Source organism: Lolium rigidum, chromosome 6, assembly GCF_022539505.1.
Source record: "Lolium rigidum isolate FL_2022 chromosome 6, APGP_CSIRO_Lrig_0.1, whole genome shotgun sequence".
NCBI lineage: Eukaryota > Viridiplantae > Streptophyta > Magnoliopsida > Poales > Poaceae > Lolium > Lolium rigidum.
In genome coordinates, this window is record NC_061513.1 from 26,794,669 (window position 1) to 26,813,306 (window position 18,638).

Consider the following 18,638-nt stretch of genomic DNA (forward strand, 5'->3'; position numbering starts at 1 on the left):
TACTTGTTACTTGATACTTGATACTTTATATGTTTAATAAAAGGCCGTGTGCATCAATTGATGGAGAGGCTGGAGCTGTTGCTCCTTTATCGAAAAACGTGAGCAAGATCTTTATAGGATCTTTCTATTTTAGCACACGCACGTGACCGTAGATATGTACAAAAACGAGGTACAACACAACGCGGGTCATACAGGCCTATACAGGTTGTACGAACGATGGACCTACAGTGAAATTACAATCGTACCCCAACTATGGAAAAATCTCGACCATTATTGACGTTTGATGCCAAAAAAGATTCAGGGGAAGAGCACGGGAACATAAGTGCAGTACAAGCCAAGCCTAGTAGCTACCACAACTTCTCTTTGCCTTGTTACTTCTGCAGCGACTTGCCTCTGCCGGCGAAGCCGTCCTTCTTGGGCGCGTAGTAGGCGACGAGCTGCTCCTTACTCGGCAGGCACGCGCTCACGGCCTCGTCGGAGATGTACTCCCTGCGCCACCGGCACAGTGTGGGGAACTCCTCCTCGCCCATCAGCGTGCTCCTCTCCGCTCCGGCCATCTCCTCCATCACCGGCAACCAGGCGGCGAGCGCGCTGGCGGCGATATCGAGGTACCCGACGGCGTCACCCCCGAAGAATCTCCTCCCCTGCAGCCGCGCCTCCAGCAGCGCCAGGTTCTCCTTGGTCTCCGCCACGAACCTGTCCCGCGCCTCCCCGTCCTCCGCCCACAGCGCCTTGAACATCGTCCTGGAGAGCCTGTCGGCGACGAACTGGGCCCAGAAGCGCGCGGCGGAGCGGGCGAGCGGGTCGGCGGGCAGCAGCGGTGGCCCGGAGAAGGCCTCGTCGACGTATTCGACGATGACGAGCGACTCTGCGACGGCACGGCCGCCGTGGAGGAGCAGGGGCACCTTCTTGTGGACCGGGTTGTGGGCGAGCAGCTGGTTACTCTTGTTGTCGAGGTCCTCCTGGACGAACTCGTAGGGGACTCCCTTCAGCCGGAGCGCCGCCTCGGCCCGGTGCGTGAACGGGCTCCCGAACGAGCCCAGCAGCTGCACCGGCTCGCCGGAGCTCATCGTTGCTGAATTCCTCTCTCTGTCTCTCGTTTCTGCTGGGAGCACGCCGCGGGGATGGAATTGGCAGGTGCTTGTGCGTTCTTCTCATTGAGATTGGGATCGGAATGGAATAATTTGTAGTTATAGACAGGACTCTTTGGGAGGAGGTAGTCCAAATTTGGTCAACAGACTGAGTGAGTGAGCAGACATGACATGTCGGATTTCATTGGTCCAAATTTGCTTGTACTACAAGGCGCACACGTATTCCAAAGTGAACTTTGACCATAAAAATTGAGCAACTAAATCTTAGTTATATTATATGTAATTAGTATCGTTGGATTCGTATTGAAAAACACTTTCTAATGATGTTAATTTCATACAAATAATCTTTATATATTTGAAGTAATTTTTAGTCAAACGAAAAGCACGTAAAACAAGGACGCCTTGTTCCTTGAATTGGAGGTAGTAGATGTGTTGGAGATTTGGGTAAGATTCGGTTGACCGGTCAGCATTGGCAGCCCAACAAATTGTATAGTGCTGCCTGCTGGTGATGATAGGAGTATGGGGCAAGGTGCTTTTCTATCTCTTTGACAAACTTGGCCATCGTTTTTCAGAAAGTGTTTTTTGTCTTTCATTGTTTTAAACTAATTAAAAGGTATTTTACAAGTTATCAAGAAATCTAAAAATGATTCTAGAGTTTGTCAGTGATATCTCTCACAATCATGCAAAATATCAGTTTCTTTTCATTTTGTGCTAGACAAAAATAAAAAAATCAGAAATATGTTGTGGAGATTTGAAAATAACTAATCAGATCTACTTTTTTTTAATCATTTTTGTATAGCTTACAATATATAGTATTTGAAATTCATATTTACATGTTTGTGGGATACATCATTGACTACATGCGGATTTATTTTCAGAATTTTTTGAAACTCAAAAATATGATTTTTGATTTTTTTTAAAACGAAATTACAGATGTCCATGTGCACCAAATATGTTTCCTTTTCCATTGTTTTCAAGCGAATAGTGTGATAAGTTGAATCTATCCTTATTCAGTATAAATGGAAGTTTTTGTGTGACGAGACAATTCTACACCTAAAAATGAATCTACCCTTTTGCTGTTTATCTACCACTTGAATTCCTATATCAAAGATGAGAATCATCTAACCGGACATCAAGATCCGTGCAAGTGCAAAAAAGGATGATAATATCTTGGTATGCGTGATTAGTAAGTAACTTAGAATCAACTAAGCTATTTTTCCGTACATAGTAATATTACAACATAATATGAGGGGAGGTGGGTCGCTTAACATGTAGGCCTAGAGAAGCTTGTTCAACATGCGGCGGCACCCCAGCATGACCGGATAGTCGCTATAGGTGGAGGAGGGATATATATGATCGAGCAAATAGAAAGAGTAGCCCCAACATGATAATGTCTTAAACCTCCATCAAGTTTGTTTGGTTGATGGCTTGATGCGGTGAGAATAAGTTGACCTGACCGTGGCATCGGTTTAGTGTCACGTCGAGGGTGTTTATTGCTGGTCTAATTCAGTCTTCTGGATGGTGGAACGAGTAATCTGATTGAGTGCATATGGTGTCGCACGGACACCTTTCACTGTAGTAGCATACCTTAGTGGCGCTTTGGGATGTTGTTGCAATCAAAAGCAAACATGTTACATAGTCACATGATTTTTTTAGAACAACCGGCAACTTAATAACTGAGAATACTAGTAAATACATCGACCATGCTGACACGAATACCTATAGGTCAGATATTTTTTTGTAAAACTCAAGTTTCATCGAGATGCTTCGAAGTAAATATTTTTCATGGCACTTGAACATGATAAAACTATAGACGGTCAGACCCACACAATCAAAACTAAATTTGTAGCTTAAATGATGAAAACTATGACCATATAGTTAAGTCAGATTAATTTAGTTCGACAAGCCTAACAAATTAAATTAGATCGATTGTCATAAAAGTACGAAGAGGAGAACCAACCTGAGGTTGGGTGGTTAGGAGGGTGGTTGTACCCCCAGCCCACCAGAGTTCAAATCCTAGGTTTGACATCTGTGTGTCTCATTAAGGCGGAATATTCATTCAGTGGGAGGCGACGTTCCCGTCAACAGCGAGGCGCCAGTGGTGACTTCGTCAATTTCAAGATCCCCGCCAGCTCAGTCTTTCGGAGGTGCTCATAGGGGTAGGGTGTGCGTGTGTGCGTTCATAGGGGTGAGTGTATACGCGTGTATGTGAGCATCTGCGTTGTACTGTGTTTCTCAAACAAAAAAAAGTATGAAGAGTTATCTGGTAAGTCGCTTTCCTCTTACCTTATCGTTCTTCAAAATTCTTTTCCGGATGTGAAGAACATAGCTCTTACCGAAGATCATTTAAGTAGATAATGTTGGAAATGCGAGTGTTTTGAATTCTGCAGGGATAAGGACTATTTTGGATTACAGGGGAAAGTATTTTTAAAATGGTTCTGAAAAGATATAAAAAAAACTCGATTCTTGCTCTCCACATTTGTCTTTACTATGTTGATTGCATAAACTTTTTTTTGATGGAAATTCATAGGCTTGGTATTGCATTGGATCCAATGCCAGTATCACACGATATCTACATTGACACTAAATACCAATAATTTCTATTTGAATGGTTATGTATTTGAAACCCACACTTTATATGAAGATTGAATGGTTAATCCTGTTTGGATGGTCAAAGTGATGAAGTGCACTTGTATAAGAGTATGGTAGTATGATCATTATATTTTTTTAACAATGGTTCAAAAAGATTTACAAAGACTTTTTTTTTTTTTTTTTTGCGAATCAGATTTACAAAGACATGAACATTGCGTTCTAGTCGTGTCCGCTCCAGGCAAATAGTTTTGGGTTGTATGCTCTCAAATTGGATTGCCGCTCCAGCAAACTCCAGTTACAACTCGGTTGCGTTGGGAGCAGAACGACCGATTGTCTGGTGGGCTTCATAGCCCATCTGGTTGAACTTCCGTCGTGGACTGTGTGCAGCGGAAAACAACTGTCCTTATCCCAAACAGATTTATTAGAGAGAAAACCCTTGAACTGTGTGTTCATAGCAGTATAGCACAGCTAGCTGTGAAAAAACAAAATGGGTTCATGTTCAAATCACATATACCTTTCTGATTTTGCTGTACTACCTCCATACCGGATTAATGGGCAATTACGCACTTCGAGAAACAAGTTTAACAATAAATATCTCATATTTTGTTGACCTAATTTATTGTTAAACTTGTTTCTCGAAATGCGTAATTGCCCATTAATCCGGTATGGAGGTAGTATGATTCATGTATGCTTATGCTTAATTATGGTAACGCACTAGAACGTCATATATATTCATTTTTTCGATGCAGAGACGGGTCCCATTCATCCTTCGTTTCGAGAAAAAACTAAAACAACATAAGTTACTACGAATTTTACTTCACTGCGTAGGACAGTGTTATCATACTGACAGTTAAGGGTGTCAAGTGGGATCCCACTTTTGTCCCACTTGTAGTATAATTTGATTTTTTTAGTACAAATTTTGACATCAAAATTTGAACTACATAGTACAAAATGACATCCCACCGGGATCCCACCTTGACACCCTACTGACAGTGACACATGGAAAGTCTGAACAAGTGAACATACAACGCGGAGCAATACAGTCATACCGATGCATGTATGTCCAATTGTCCATACAGCAAAACAGATGTGTGAGTTTTCTTTCGCTTTAATTTTTGAACTTCAATTTGCCTGCCGCGATGCGCCAAGTTATAATGGCTGCACCATCGCGTTGACCGCCATTTTGATCCTATCCTTCTTCCCGGCGAAGTTGGCGACGAGCTGCTCCCTCGGCGGCAGGCACGCGCTGACGGTCTCGTCGGAGGTGTACGCCTCCGCCCAACGCCTCAGCGCCGGGAACTCGGCGGCGCCAACCAGGCTCGCCCCGGCCACCTCCTCTATCGGTCCCAGCAGGTGCGCCAGGCCGCACGCGGCGAAGTCGAGGTAACCCACGGCGTCGCCGGCGAAGAACCGCTTCCCCTGGAGCCGCGCTTCCAGCAGAGAAAGGTTCGCCCTCGTCTCCCTCACAAATCCCTCCCGCGCCTCGCCGTCATCCAGCCACACCGCCATCCAAAACGGCATCGAGCACTGCATGTGCACAAGGTCAACCGGCCATTAATCTATGGCCAAATAATACCTGAAGTAAAGTGAAGGATTTCACAAGCAGAAGATCGTACCTTCTGCTCGACGAACTGGGCCCAGAACCGTGCCATGGCGCGGTCGTAGGGGTCGACGGGGAGGAGTGGCGGGCCGTCGAAAGCCTCGTCGACATACTCGACGATGAGCAGGGACTCACAGATGGCCGGCCGGTCGCCATGGAGGAGCACCGGCACCGTCTTGTGGATGGGGTTGTGACGGAGCAGCAGCTCGCTCTTGTTGGTCAGGTCCTCAAGGATGAGCTCGTAGGGGACGCCCTTCAGGCGCAGTGCCACCTCGGCGCGGTGGACGAATGGGCTGCCGAAGGCGCCTATCAGTTTCACCGCTTTCGCCATGAACTCGGCGAGTAGCTAGGATGTCGATACTTATAGAGATGAACACGAGCTCATGCCCCACACTTGAACCAAACGGTGATGCTGCTTCATGTTCATCTCAGCTTGCATCATTTTTTTTCCTGTACTAGTTTTGTTTAGTCAATCAGTTGCTCCAGTCAAATGGGGACATTAAACAGAATCTTGTCACGATCGAGAGGCAATATAATACGGTCGTGCTCACTAGGATTGATGCAGCTGCCGGTCAAACGATATACTGTACTGGAGTAGTATAGAATGCGGTGAGCAGATCAAACAAACAATAGACCTTGTGGCAAAAAACGAGGGGAGATAATGTAATCTAGCGAAACGATGGTGACTTTGTTTGACATGTCTATCGGTTAATGATTTTTTTTTGATAAACACAGTACAAACGCAGGCGCTCATATACACGCGCATACACTCACCCCTATGAACGCACACACGCACACCCTACCCCTATGAGCACCTCCGGAAGACCGAGCCGGCGGATTGGATCTTGAAATTGACGAAGTCACCACAGGCGTCTCGCTGTCGACGGGAACGTCGCTCCCACCGAAAGAATATTCGGCCTTTACGAGACACACGGATGTCAAACCCGGGGTTTGAACTCCCAGTGGGTCAGGGTACAACCACCCTCCTAACCACCCAACCTCAGGTTGGTTCTCTATCGGTTAATGATTTATTCGTGTATAATTCTGACTTTGCAAGCTAGCAATGCCATCCGAATACAAAGTTTTTTATTGGCATTCTGATAAGCAAGGTTAGACCGTGGCCCTGGCTTCGTATTTTCAGATTGCTTCTGAATTCATTACGACTGGTATAAATATGCTTATAAGGTTCTTGAATTTAATTCATCTTTTTTTTAAGAAAAAAACAGGATATCACACTCCCAGCTCCCTGTTTCTAGTTGACTTGGGTTTTTCGTGTTTTGAGGGTATAAGATCCCGTTGGCATGATCTCCACAAGAGTTGTTGATTAATTTGTAGATTTTGGTTCGGATAACTCAATCCTTCCCCAAGAAGCTGTCATCTTTGCAATGGAGTGGAGCTTTGCAATGGCTTTATTGTGGTAATTAATTTCTTGGGGAAAAAAAATGCTTCGCTTCGTCCCACTATCCCCCGCCGGCGACGCGCGGGGCGACTCACCAACCCTAGCCAGAGGTCCTCCTTCCCCTGCTCTCACCACCGCCGCCGCCGGAGAGGGCCGTCGGGCAAAGATCTTGCGGTTCCGGCGGTGGTGAGGACCTTAAGGATACTAGGAAGGCACACCAAGTCACCAATGACACTCACACCACTCTATTTAAAGCATCACTAGAAATATTTGATGAATTTTTTTTATGAAAAAAACCCAGCAGTCAGAAGAAGTGGGTCAGGAGGCTGACGAGGCGCAAGGAAGTCCAGCAGGCAAGTCATCTTGCCCCACGGTAATGCCTCCAAGAGATCACGATCACATGAAAATTTATCACAATTTTGTGGGCAAAGATACTGTTATCACCAGATTTTGGCCAAATCAGGAGGTGGGCCGTAAGTGAGATGGGCTTGAAGGATATACGCGTAGAGGATCTCTGAAGCGGCCTGATACGAAGAAGTTGGGCCAAATTGCCCGTGTATCTGTATTATAGTAGATCGCATCTTAATTTGGAAGTTAGAGTTTTACCCGTGCACGGTTAGGTGCACGCCTGAATTAGAAAGACCCCCGGACTATAAATATGTATCTAGGGTTTATGAAATAAACAACAACCAACGTTCAACACAAACCAATCTCGGCGCATCGCCAACTCCCCGTCTCGAGGGTTTCTTCCGGGTAGCACCATGCTGCCTAGATCGCATCTTGCGATCTAGGCAGCACACGCGTTTATTCGTCTCCCATGCGTTGCTCGTATCGAAGCCTTTTTGATGGCGAGCAACGTAGTTATCATAGGTGTTTTTAGGGTTAGCATTGTTCTTCGTATCATATGCTATCGTCGTGCAACCCTTAGGCATCTAGCCGCCCTTACGCCCGTCACGGGTGTAAGGGCGGCACCCCGCTTGATCATTATTTAGTAGATCCGATCCGTTATGATTGCTCCTTGTTCTTCAAGGATTAGTTTAATATCTCGCATTGTTAGGCCTTACAAAGGGTTGGAGGATCCAGCGGCGCGTAGGGTGTCGTTTGCTAGCCCTAGACAGGACGTTCCGGGATCAACCTCGTGTTGGTTTTTAGGCCCTCGTCTAGGATCGGCTTACGATCACCGTGCGCGAGCGCGAGGCCCAATCACGAGTAGGATGTTCCGATTGTGCGGTGAAAACCCCAAATCGTAGTAGGTCGCTTTAGCTTTATCTTGATCAAGCAGGACCACCATCCGATCGTACACCTCGTACGTATCATGGGTGGATCGGCTCTTTGAGCCGATTCACAGACAACCCGAGAGCCGATCGAGGCTCTTATTTAACGTTTACGTGTATGCCATGCAGAAACTAAGCGAGGCATCATCCAACACCTTCCCGACCAGGTATAGGTCAGGTGGCACGCCCTTGCGACAGCATCGGACGTGTGTCCGGAGGCTTTGCGGGCCGTCGCACGGAGGGACCAGGGCCAGCCGCAGTCCCGGGAGATTCCCGGCTCTACGGTGTTGCCCGTCGCTGCCCGCCGGTGGGTTTCTGACCGCAACACATTCTGGCACGCCCGGTGGGACGATCTTCGACATCCACCGCAGCGCCATCTACATCTGAGATGGCGGAAGGCACTCCGGTCAAGTACGAGGATCTGACTGACGAGCTCAAGAAGAAGCATGACGAGATCAAGGCAGTCCTCGAAGCCGACCTCATCGGCTCTTTCCACGTAACCCGCTCACATGGCATCGGGTGGAAAGGGTTCTCACCTGAAGGCGCGCTCGATGGAGTGGACCTGTCCTCCCCGTCGAAGAACGCACCGAGTCGCCGCGTCAGGAGATCAACTTCATGGTGGCTCATTCGCCGCACCGCCACTCGAGAGCCTCGGTGAACACTTTGGAGCGTGTCGCTCTTCGCGTGATCCAGGAAATCATGAGCCATCGTACTCTCCGTCGAGACCGGCTCGGGGACTTACCAAGGAGAGATGCCACTCCGGTCCCGTTCACCGCCGCCGTTCGCGTTGGCAGCACCCGAAGTGCCGAACTCATCGGCATACGTCATCTACAAGATTGGTGGTGACCCTAGTGACTACCAATTCCTACATGAGGCGCCCAAGGAGATCCCGCACGGATACACGTGCGCATACGTGCGCGATCGCAAGAATCGGGCACTCTCGAACCAGAGCTGCAACAGCAGGGACCTCCGGAACAAGCAGGAGGAACGTCGGGAGCAGATCTTGAGAAGCGTACGTGGCTAGCTAAGTACGCCACTCCAACAAACCTCCGGAGCTCAGCTCCCGCAGCTTGGCTCGAACCGGAAAAGCAAGCGTGGCCGGCTAAGTATGCCACCCCGGCGAATCTTCGTGGTTCGACACCTTCAGCCATCACCGCGGATCAGATTTGTACAATTCTCGAAAGACCAGCTTCGGCATGATGCCAAAAGGAGGACAATCGGCTATACCAAGCCGTACCCCAACGAGTACAAATTGATCCCGCTACCACCCAAATATCGGCTCCCCGACTTCACAAAGTTTAGTGGATCGATGGTTCCAGCCTCCATCGAGCATGTGAGCCGATATTTGGCACAGCTGGGCACGATCTCAGCATCGGACGAGCTGCTTGTGAGGTTCTTCGCACAAGCTCCTCACAGGATCGGCTTTCGGGTGGTACACATCGCTGCCACCGAACTCAATCCGGACTTGGAAGCAGCTTGGAAGAGCAGCTCCACATACGGCATCACTCGGAGGCTTCCGAGGCTGGTATTGCCGATCTAGCACAAGTACGACGAAGCGCGGGAAACAGTGTCGAATACATCCAGCGCTTCAGGACCGTTAGGAACCGATGCTATTCGGTTCACGTAAGTGAAAAAGAAGCGACCGAGTTGGCGGTGGTGGGTCTCTCATCATCGATCAAGGACGTGGCCTCCCAAGCGTACTACCCTTCATTGGCGCACATGGTGCGTAAGCCGCCGCATATGAACAGCGCCACCCGGATGTTTACCGAGACAAATTCAAGCGTGCGGTGGCCCTGGTTGAGGTAGACGAGGATGAAGGTGCTGCGGGAGATCAAGAGGTAGCAGTGGCCGAATGGACTCGGGCGGCAAGCCCCGTGTCCTGTAAGTGGGTTAGGCCACAAGGCCCTCCAAAAGGGTTCGACTTCGACGTGACCAAAGCTGAGCAGATTTTCGACCTCTTACTCAAGGAGAAGCAGCTAAAGGTACCCGAAGGCCACAAGATCCCCACGGTGCAGGAGCTGAACGGAAAGCCATACCGCAAGTGGCATAACACGTTCACCCACGCCACTAACGACCGCAGTGGTGTGGCGTCAGCAGGTCCAAATTGCGATAGAACAAGGGCGGCTAATTTTCAACCAAGTACGCCATGAAGGTCGACACACACCCCTTCCCCGCCGTTAACATGGTGGAGTATACTTACCATGGAGGGTGCCAGCCAGATTTCTCGTGCAATATCAACATGGTGGGACCTGGGCACCACTCTGGTAAGGACGGAGATGAGGGCAGCTGCTCTCATAGAAAAGACACAGAGGAAGCCGCTCCACGCGATCGGCTCCGCCACGACGGCAAGCGCTACATCACAGAGGGAGAAGTGAGGAACGTAAGATATCAGCGACCTCTCTCTGATCACCTCCTCAACAAGTATGTGGGTCAATACGACCAACGCCGGCGATACAACGACGATGATGAAAAAGATCGTCTGGCTAGGGACGACAGGAGACGTCGCCGGCATGATCGCGACGAGGAGCGATATGAGCGCCACGCCAAGGAAAAGTCGAGAGAGCAAGACGACGTGGATAGGCACTCGGGACTGCCCCTTCTTCGTACACTGCTGGGATTCAGGAATGAGCCGATTGCCAACAATCGACAACTGCCCAGAATGTAAACAAAAGAAGAAGGATGCAGCTAACGTGTCCGTGTTCAAGCGTCTAGGGCCTCTCCCGCCTCGGAACAAGCATGCTGAGTCCGCTCGGGTGGAAGATCTCGAGGAACTAGAGGACGATGATGAAGAAGAAGACAAGTATCATCGGCCAAGGTGGTGCCCCGATGGGCTCAGCCGTTCCCAGAAACGAAGGGTTCAGCGTCTACGTGGGTTGTAGGAAGCTGAAAGGTTATACCCGCACACGTTGAGGAAGGCGCGGCCTGATCTGGCCGCCAAAATTCAGCGAACCCTGGACGAAGAAGGTCGGCCACAAAGAAAAGAGTGGCGCCCCAGGCAAAAGAAAGCCGATGATGAGACATCGGCTGGCGCAAACATGGTCTTCATCCTTCAAACGGAGTTTAGTGCTCCAGGATTAGACGAAGCATCTGTGGCACAAGTTGACTGCGGCCCACGGCCGGTCATCTTCGAGAAGCCACGAGAAAGCATCGACGTGACAAAGGACGGGGTTAGACTGGTTTTATCCACCGGCCTAACCGTGTAACAAAAGCAACATCGATGAACGAACGTGGCGATGCCGATCCAGGAGATCGGCCCCAAGGATCTATGGAGGAACGTTACAAAATCTTCATCGAGCAAACAACATGGAGGCCGATTCCAGCAATCGGCCAAAATTATCCTCACCATACATTCTGCCTGGGTTCAGCATTTGATCCAACAGGGAATACCTGAAGAGCCGATACCATCAAATCCCTTGAAAGAATCGGCTCGGGGGGCACCTAGGTGGATAAAACACGAGGATATGAAGTAGAAGTGTCTTTCAAATGCCCAACAGCCCAAGATATTCTTTGATGATGGGTATTGAAGTATGGGGGCCGATACATAAATCGGCCGTAAAAAAAATTCAAAATTTTTTTAAGCACAGCCGATGCGCAGACATCGACTTAAGGATAGAAAGCCGATGCATGTCCATCGACTCAAGAGGTACAACTATTATGAGCAGAGGCTCAATGGAGCAGGAAGTGGGTCACGAAGGGAGACTCTACTGGAAGAACTCCTAAATGGAATGGTTTGGTGGCTCAGATCCTCTCTTCAAGAACCTCCAGATTCTTTTTGCAAGTGACCCTGACCAATGCCGAGAGCAGCATGGACGTGCAGATCAGGTTAAGGATGGGTTGCATCAAATCCGCCAAAGGAAAGGAGCCGATCTGACCAGCAAGGCGCAAGAAATGGACTGAAGAAGCTCGGGGGGCAGCTCACCCTGAAGGTTCTCTGCTCTGGGGAGCTGATTTTGTTGAAATCGGCTGGCTCTGCATCACGACTTGGAAGCCGATGGTGGCACATTTGGTTGGCCCATCGCTGTTCTCGCCTTGATGGAGGCTCGGGGGCAACCGACTCGCGTAGATATTCTGTTCTTAAGAAGCCGATTGAGATTTCATCGGCTGGCCCTCCATCATAATCTTCTTCAAGGGGATTGGGCAGGTTTGAAGAGTATCACTGAATATCTGAATATCCAGAGGTATCGGCTTCAGCGTCAAGTCGTTTCAGCAGCGGTTCTGGGGCTCTCTTAAAGGCGTTGGTCTGCCTCATTGTCCACCAGAGCTCAAAGTCATCGGTCGAAAAGGTGAAGGATAGATCGTGAAGGATTGATACGTTAACATCGGCGTTTGAGCATTGACCAAGTTCACGATCACTCCGACGTCAAAGAGATGAAGAACGGATTATGAGAGACCGATGCGTTGCCGTCGGCTCATTGAGCATTGGCTAAGTGATGATTGGCGGAATCAGTATGAGGGGAAATCGGCTAAATTGGCATAAAGGAAATCGGCAAAATCAAATTGGGGAATTTCTTCATTGATAAACGAGATTTCTTACATAGAAGAGCTGATTGCTCTCAAAAGGAAGTACTAAGGGGATACATTGCCCCATCTACTACTACTGATCCTATGCTAAGGGTCCTATCTACGGGCCGTCGCTGCCCTCGTCGTCACCATCGTCGCCGCTGTCGGCGCTACTCCCGGCGGGCTCATCGTCGCTGCTGCAGCGGCCGCCGGCAGGACCTTCGTTGTCCTCATCCTCCTCGTCGTCGTCGTCGTCGTCGCTGTCGAAATCACCGAGATTCCCGGCCTGGGGCAGTGGCGCTTGGCCGGCGGCTCGTCGGAGGAGCTGTCGTCGTCCTCCTCCTCCTCCTCCTTCGCCTCCTCGGAGGAGGTGAAGTCGTCCCAGGAGAAGCGATCGTCATCGCTCTCCTCCTCCGATTCCCCGTCGGCAAGGAAGCGGAGGTCGCTCTCCCCTCCGTCGAGGACTTGTCGTCCTCGGACCGGACGGAGAAGTCATGGCCAGGCTCCTCCCCGGCTTCTATGGCGCGGCGGATGTTGGCCGCATGGACCTCCCGTGGGTCCCGTTCTGGCGTCGGCTCGTGGGAGGAAGAGGACTCGAGGGAAAGTCCCGATGAGGCGGAGGAAGAAGAAGACATGGTGCGCAGGAGGGCTTTTGGAGTGCTAATGCGGAGAGGATGAGGAGGAGAACTGTTCGGTGCGGTTAAATAAAAGAAGTGGGGGTTTAATGTTCGAACAGTTTTCGAGGAGGTGGTGCCAAAAAACTGTCAAATCGTGCAGAGAAGTTGGGAAGGCAAGTCGTCATGATGAAAAATACTGCGACGGTTCTGCTCTGCCACGACATGACCCCTCGGAGGAAAAACAGAGTGGTTTTGAAATTATCATTACCAAAACCAGGGGGCATGTGTTATCACCAGATTTTGGCCAAATCAGGAGGTGGGCCGTAAGTGAGATGGGCTTGAAGGATATACGCGTAGAGGATCTCTGAAGCGGCCTGATACGAAGAAGTTGGGCTAAATTGCCCGTGTATCTATATTATAGTAGATCGCATCTTAATTTGGAAGTTAGAGTTTTACCCGTGCACGGTTAGGTGCACGCCTGAATTAGAAAGTCCCCCGGACTATAAATATGTATCTAGGGTTTATGAAATAAACAACAACCAACGTTCAACACAAACCAATCTCGGCGCATCGCCAACTCCCCCGTCTCGAGGGTTTCTTCCGGGTAAGCACCATGCTACCTAGATCGTATCTTGCGATCTAGGCAGCACACGCGTTTATTCGTCTCCCATGCGTTGCTCGTACTGAAGCCTTTTTGATGGCGAGCAACGTAGTTATCATAGGTGTTTTTAGGGTTAGCATTGTTCTTCGTATCATATGCTATCGTCGTGCAACCCTTAGGCATCTAGCCGCCCTTACGCCTGTCACGGGTGTAAGGGCGGCACCCCGCTTGATCATTATTTAGTAGATCCGATCCGTTATGATTGCTCCTTGTTCTTCAAGGATTAGTTTAATATCTGCATTGTTAGGCCTTACAAAGGGTTGGAGGATCCAGCGGCGCGTAGGGTGTCGTTTGCTAGCCCTAGACAGGACGTTCCGGATCAACCTCGTGTTGGTTTTTAGGCCCTGTCTAGGATCGGCTTACGATCACCGTGCGCGAGCGCGAGGCCCAATCACGAGTAGGATGTTCCGATTGTGCGGTGAAAACCCCAAATCGTAGTAGGTCGCTTTAGCTTTATCTTGATCAAGCAGGACCACCATCTGATCGTACACCTCGTACGTATCATGGGTGGATCGGCTCTTTGAGCCGATTCGCAGGACAACCTGAGAGCCGATGGAGGCTCGTATTTAACGTTTACGTGTATGCCATGCAGGAAACTAAGCGAGGCATCATCCAACACCTTCCTGACCAGGTATAGGTCAGGTGGCACGCCCTTGCGACAGCATCGGACGTGTGTGCAGAAGGCTTTGCGGGCCGTCGCTCGGAGGGACCAGGGCCAGCCGCAGTCCTGGGAGATTCCCGGCTCTACGGTGTTGCCCGTCGCTGCCCGCCGGTGGGTTTCTGACCGCAACAGATACACAACTAATTAGAGTGTTTTTTTCAAAAGCGAGTACGATCAGCAATGTCTCTTTTCAATATTATCCTAGGGATACAAATAGGGTGTCTCATAATCTAGCAAGGAATGCTTAGACTGCTCATAGTGGGAGTAACATAGCTAGTAACATCACACATTTTAAGGCATTTTGGTGACATGGCATGTCAATAAATGAAGAAAGAGAGTGAGGTGGTAACTAGCTATGTTACCATAACATCACACACCCCAAGGCAAAATGAGTCTACAACATAATAAATGACATAATGCATGACACCACATACAAGTTACTACCCATTATGAAGATAGTAACCTAGACTAGTAACATGGCATATGTTACTAGTCTAAGTTACTCCCCACTATGACCAGCCTTATAGATCGAATCATCGAAAGAATTTTTTGTTTTGGGATAGTGATCCTCCGGGATTCATCCTACCTGATGTAATAAGGGATGTAATAGTTGTTAAATGAATAAAGGCCACTAGGCATTCCTTTCAAAAAAATATTAGCGATTCACACAACAGTACAACACCCAACTACCCAAGATTCTCATTTGATGTCAAATGGTTAGCAAGACATCTGCGTAAATAAAAATTATTTTTATTCCATTTGATTCCTTCAATCTCACAAGCGTCTGAACTAGTACTACAAAAGCAGATAAGATCACCGGATCACTTCAATGTTGCGGAGTCGCCATTGCCATTGCTCGGAACATGTCCTTGAACGCAGAGAACATGGCGACGAGCTCGTCCCTCTTTGGAAGGCACCCCTTCACGTCCTCATGGTCTGCATACCGTGTAGCCCAGCGGCGAAGGGCTGGAAACTCCTCGTCGGTGACCACGGTCACCCCGGAGATCTCCTCCATGACCCCGAGCCAGTGCGCCAGCCCACTGGCGGCTATGTCGACGAGGCCAACGGAGTCGCCTCCGAAGAACCTCGTGTCCCCGAGGTGCTCCTGCAACAACGCCAGGCTCCCCTTCGCCTCCACCATGGACTTCCTCTGGCCCTCGCCGGGTTCCATCCACAGCGCCGCCCACAGAGACTTCATGCACTGCAAAAGTGCTCTCAAGTCAAGTCACAACTTACTATCGCAAGTTGCTCGCTCAGATCGATCAGTATTCCGAGTTATCGTCTAGCTAGGTACCTTTTCATCGATGAACTGAGCCCAGAAACGGGCGGTGGCGCGGCCATGGGGGTCGGCGGGAAGTAGTGGCGGCCCGGCAAAACATTCATCAATGTACTCAACGATGACGAGCGACTCGCAGATGGCCGGCCGGTCACCGTGGAGGAGCACAGGGACCTTCTTGTGGACGGGGTTGTGCTTCAGCAGCAGCTCACTCTTGTTTGGAAGGTCTTCGAGGACGAGCTCGTACGGCACTCGCTTTAGCCGTAGGGCCACCTCCGCGCGGTGGCTGAACGTGCTGCCGAACGAGCTGATGAGCTTCACCGGCGCCTCACTCATCCTGATTGCGTCTGAACGGTCTCTTCAGTCTTCACTCTTCACTAGTGTATGGCGATTGGCGAGTCTGAGTGTATTTGCTCTCGATCGCAATTTAAGTAGGTGGACGGTGGTAAATGTTTCGTTTCTAATGCTTCTCGTGGAAGATTGAGCTTTCAAATTTATTTTTTCCTTCGATCAGAGAGTCGAATCGTCTTATCTGTATGGAAGAAAGTAGTCACTTAATGCAGGCCCTCAAAACTGTCTAGTTCAGAGGTTAAACAACCTTATCTTGACTTCAGCCTGATATACGTGTTTGATTCGATACACAGATCGATATTTCTTTTAGTGGAGAAGCTCGGAAGCAGTGAGACTTCTGGTTACATATAGTGTAGAAAATTAATCTCATAAAAGAGTGCGAATCTAGCTTCACAGTTTGTTCCGTTTTAACACAAATTTTAGTCAGTAATGCTACACTTACGGACTACACTTTACGGAATCCATCTACCGAGGGATGTTGAGAAATTCAGTTGGACTACAACCCGGAAGAAGCAAGAGAATTAGCACCAATTGACAACCTACACATAATCCTGTAAGTCTCTTTCCGTAGAAATTCATCCGTAGGTTTAGCATTTTCGAATTCTAATATGCCTTGTCCTCCGCATTTTAACAATGCCACCTCCGCACGCAGGATAAGAGGTACTCCCTCCTTCTCATAATAGTGTGTATTAGTTTTTCATAAAAGTTAAACTACACTACTTTAACTTTTAGAAAATCTAATACACACTACATTTTGACAAAGAGGGAGTACTCATTTGTGTAGTCTGATCTTTTAAGTTGTAGATTTATATATATTACCATACAACATTAAATCAAATATATCATTCATCTATCTTTCTTGATGTAATATAGGATTAAATAGTTAAATATAAAACATCTTTGATCATATAACTACAACATAGTAGGCAGGCCATGCAAGTTTAAACGTCTCCCTCGCGGTCGTCCGGCAAAAGAAAGCCACCAAAGATAAGTGTGTCGAGATTCCATAGAACCAACGCCTTTTTCTAGCGGCGTATAGTGATTGCGATCCTCCGCGTGCTCTCGTGCCCGGCACCAATATTAAAATGCATTGGTACATTAATACACTAAGCAACAGTAAATACCATGATACAGATATGTGTGGTGCATAAAAATGCCATCTTTAGTAGATCTTTTACGGAAACTGAATTAATCATAATCAACCGATATATATAGTTCTTCATTTCTATAGAAATTTCGATTTCAATAGGATATAAAATCCATATTTATTACATTGATATTACACTGGAATGGCTTGCTGCCTAATTACAAAGATTGAAACTTTATTTCTTGAGCTTCATCTTTTTATTTATTGAACCTCTCTATTCGGCACGACCGTGCACGGTGTCGTATCCGGAGTCCTTGCAAGCTGGCTTTGCCACCCCATAGATCATCCTCTTGACTTCTTGCCCAATGCAAGCACACTTACCAGGATTCTGTCAAAGCGCCTTGAGGTGGCAAACTCTACCCATATCTGAATACGACATCAGATCATATTGAATAAAGAAAGAACTAGGAAAAAAGGGCTTATTGATGAGATAAAAAAAACATACCTCTGGCATGGCTTCAGTGACTCGGACTAGTGGGGGAATACACAGCCCATCGTGGAAAGCATGCAGGTCTTGAGCTCACGTACCATCTCTTTAGGATTTGGAGGGAGAAGTGTGGACCGGTTAGGAGTAACTAGCAAGCGGTGAAAGTTGGTGAGATCTAGAGTTTGCCTTCGAGTAGGACCTGATAAAGGGAGAAGTGGAGAGTGCGACGAAAGGAGTAGGGAGCTGGAACTAGGACAAAGATTCCCTTTATTATGCAGGAACGGGACTGAAAATGAGGTTAGGGTGTTTAAAGGGCCCTAGAATAGGCTAAGCTCTATGTTGATGGGCCCCTCTAGTCCGCGAGAAAGTCAGAAGGACGTTCCTGGCCACTCTCCAACATTCGTCCCACTTGTCATGTCGCTTAGAATGGACGACCCGAATGGTTCATGCCCCCGGTGGGTATGAGAGGTCATTTTTATATCCTACCATTGCATGGGTAGTTGTTAAATGTTAACATTTTTGCATTGTATAGGGGAAGTGGGGTGTTGGTGGTGTAACGAAGCCGGGGAGCCCTGGCATTGACGACCTTCTTGACCTACGTTATCCCCTGCCTACCCATTGGCAAAATCCTAAAGCCGCCACTGCATCTATCCATGCTTGATTTGAGTAGGCAAAATATGGGTATGTGCTTTGGGATAATCAAAATGCCTTGATGCAGCCATTTCAACCAGTCGGACCCAACTTAAACCCTCTTTTCTATGTTGCAACTATATAGAAAAGATATTGATCTCGATTAGTTTGGTATGCAAGTATATGACCTACATCACAAAATAAACATTGTTTACATCAAAAACAGAGTAGTTCTTGCATAATCAAATTGGCCAGAATAGAGAGGCAACACTAACATCATAAATAAGGGGATATACAAATTTAGATTATGTAATGAATGTAAAAAGTATAAAACATAACCAGAAAACCGTGAGTTGCCAAAATCAGTCTATGCAAAGCAATCTAGAGGTCGATTACGACAAATTTAACCCTT

General features: G+C 48.2%; 3 protein-coding genes across 3 annotated transcripts; all 3 read right to left on the reverse strand.

Annotated features, from left to right (window-relative positions):
• Positions 1 to 227: 227 nt before the first annotated feature.
• LOC124667203 (probable glutathione S-transferase) lies at positions 228 to 1,090 on the reverse strand. The gene has a single exon (XM_047204517.1). It carries the CDS (start codon positions 1,068 to 1,070, stop codon positions 372 to 374), a length of 699 nt encoding a protein of 232 aa, XP_047060473.1. The 5' UTR covers positions 1,071 to 1,090; the 3' UTR covers positions 228 to 371.
• A 3,742-nt stretch (positions 1,091 to 4,832) lies between these two features.
• Positions 4,833 to 5,614, reverse strand: LOC124662339 (glutathione transferase GST 23-like). Its single transcript, XM_047200188.1, has 2 exons — positions 5,300 to 5,614; positions 4,833 to 5,210 (listed from the first exon to the last, which is right to left on the reverse strand). Exons 1-2 carry the CDS (start codon positions 5,612 to 5,614, stop codon positions 4,833 to 4,835), a joined length of 693 nt encoding a protein of 230 aa, XP_047056144.1.
• Positions 5,615 to 15,221: 9,607 nt separating this feature from the next.
• On the reverse strand, positions 15,222 to 16,007 carry LOC124662340 (glutathione S-transferase U8-like). The gene is made up of 2 exons (XM_047200190.1): positions 15,690 to 16,007; positions 15,222 to 15,596 (listed from the first exon to the last, which is right to left on the reverse strand). The coding sequence occupies exons 1-2, from the start codon at positions 16,005 to 16,007 to the stop codon at positions 15,222 to 15,224; spliced, it is 693 nt and encodes a 230-aa protein (XP_047056146.1).
• Between the last annotated feature and the right edge of the window lie 2,631 nt (positions 16,008 to 18,638).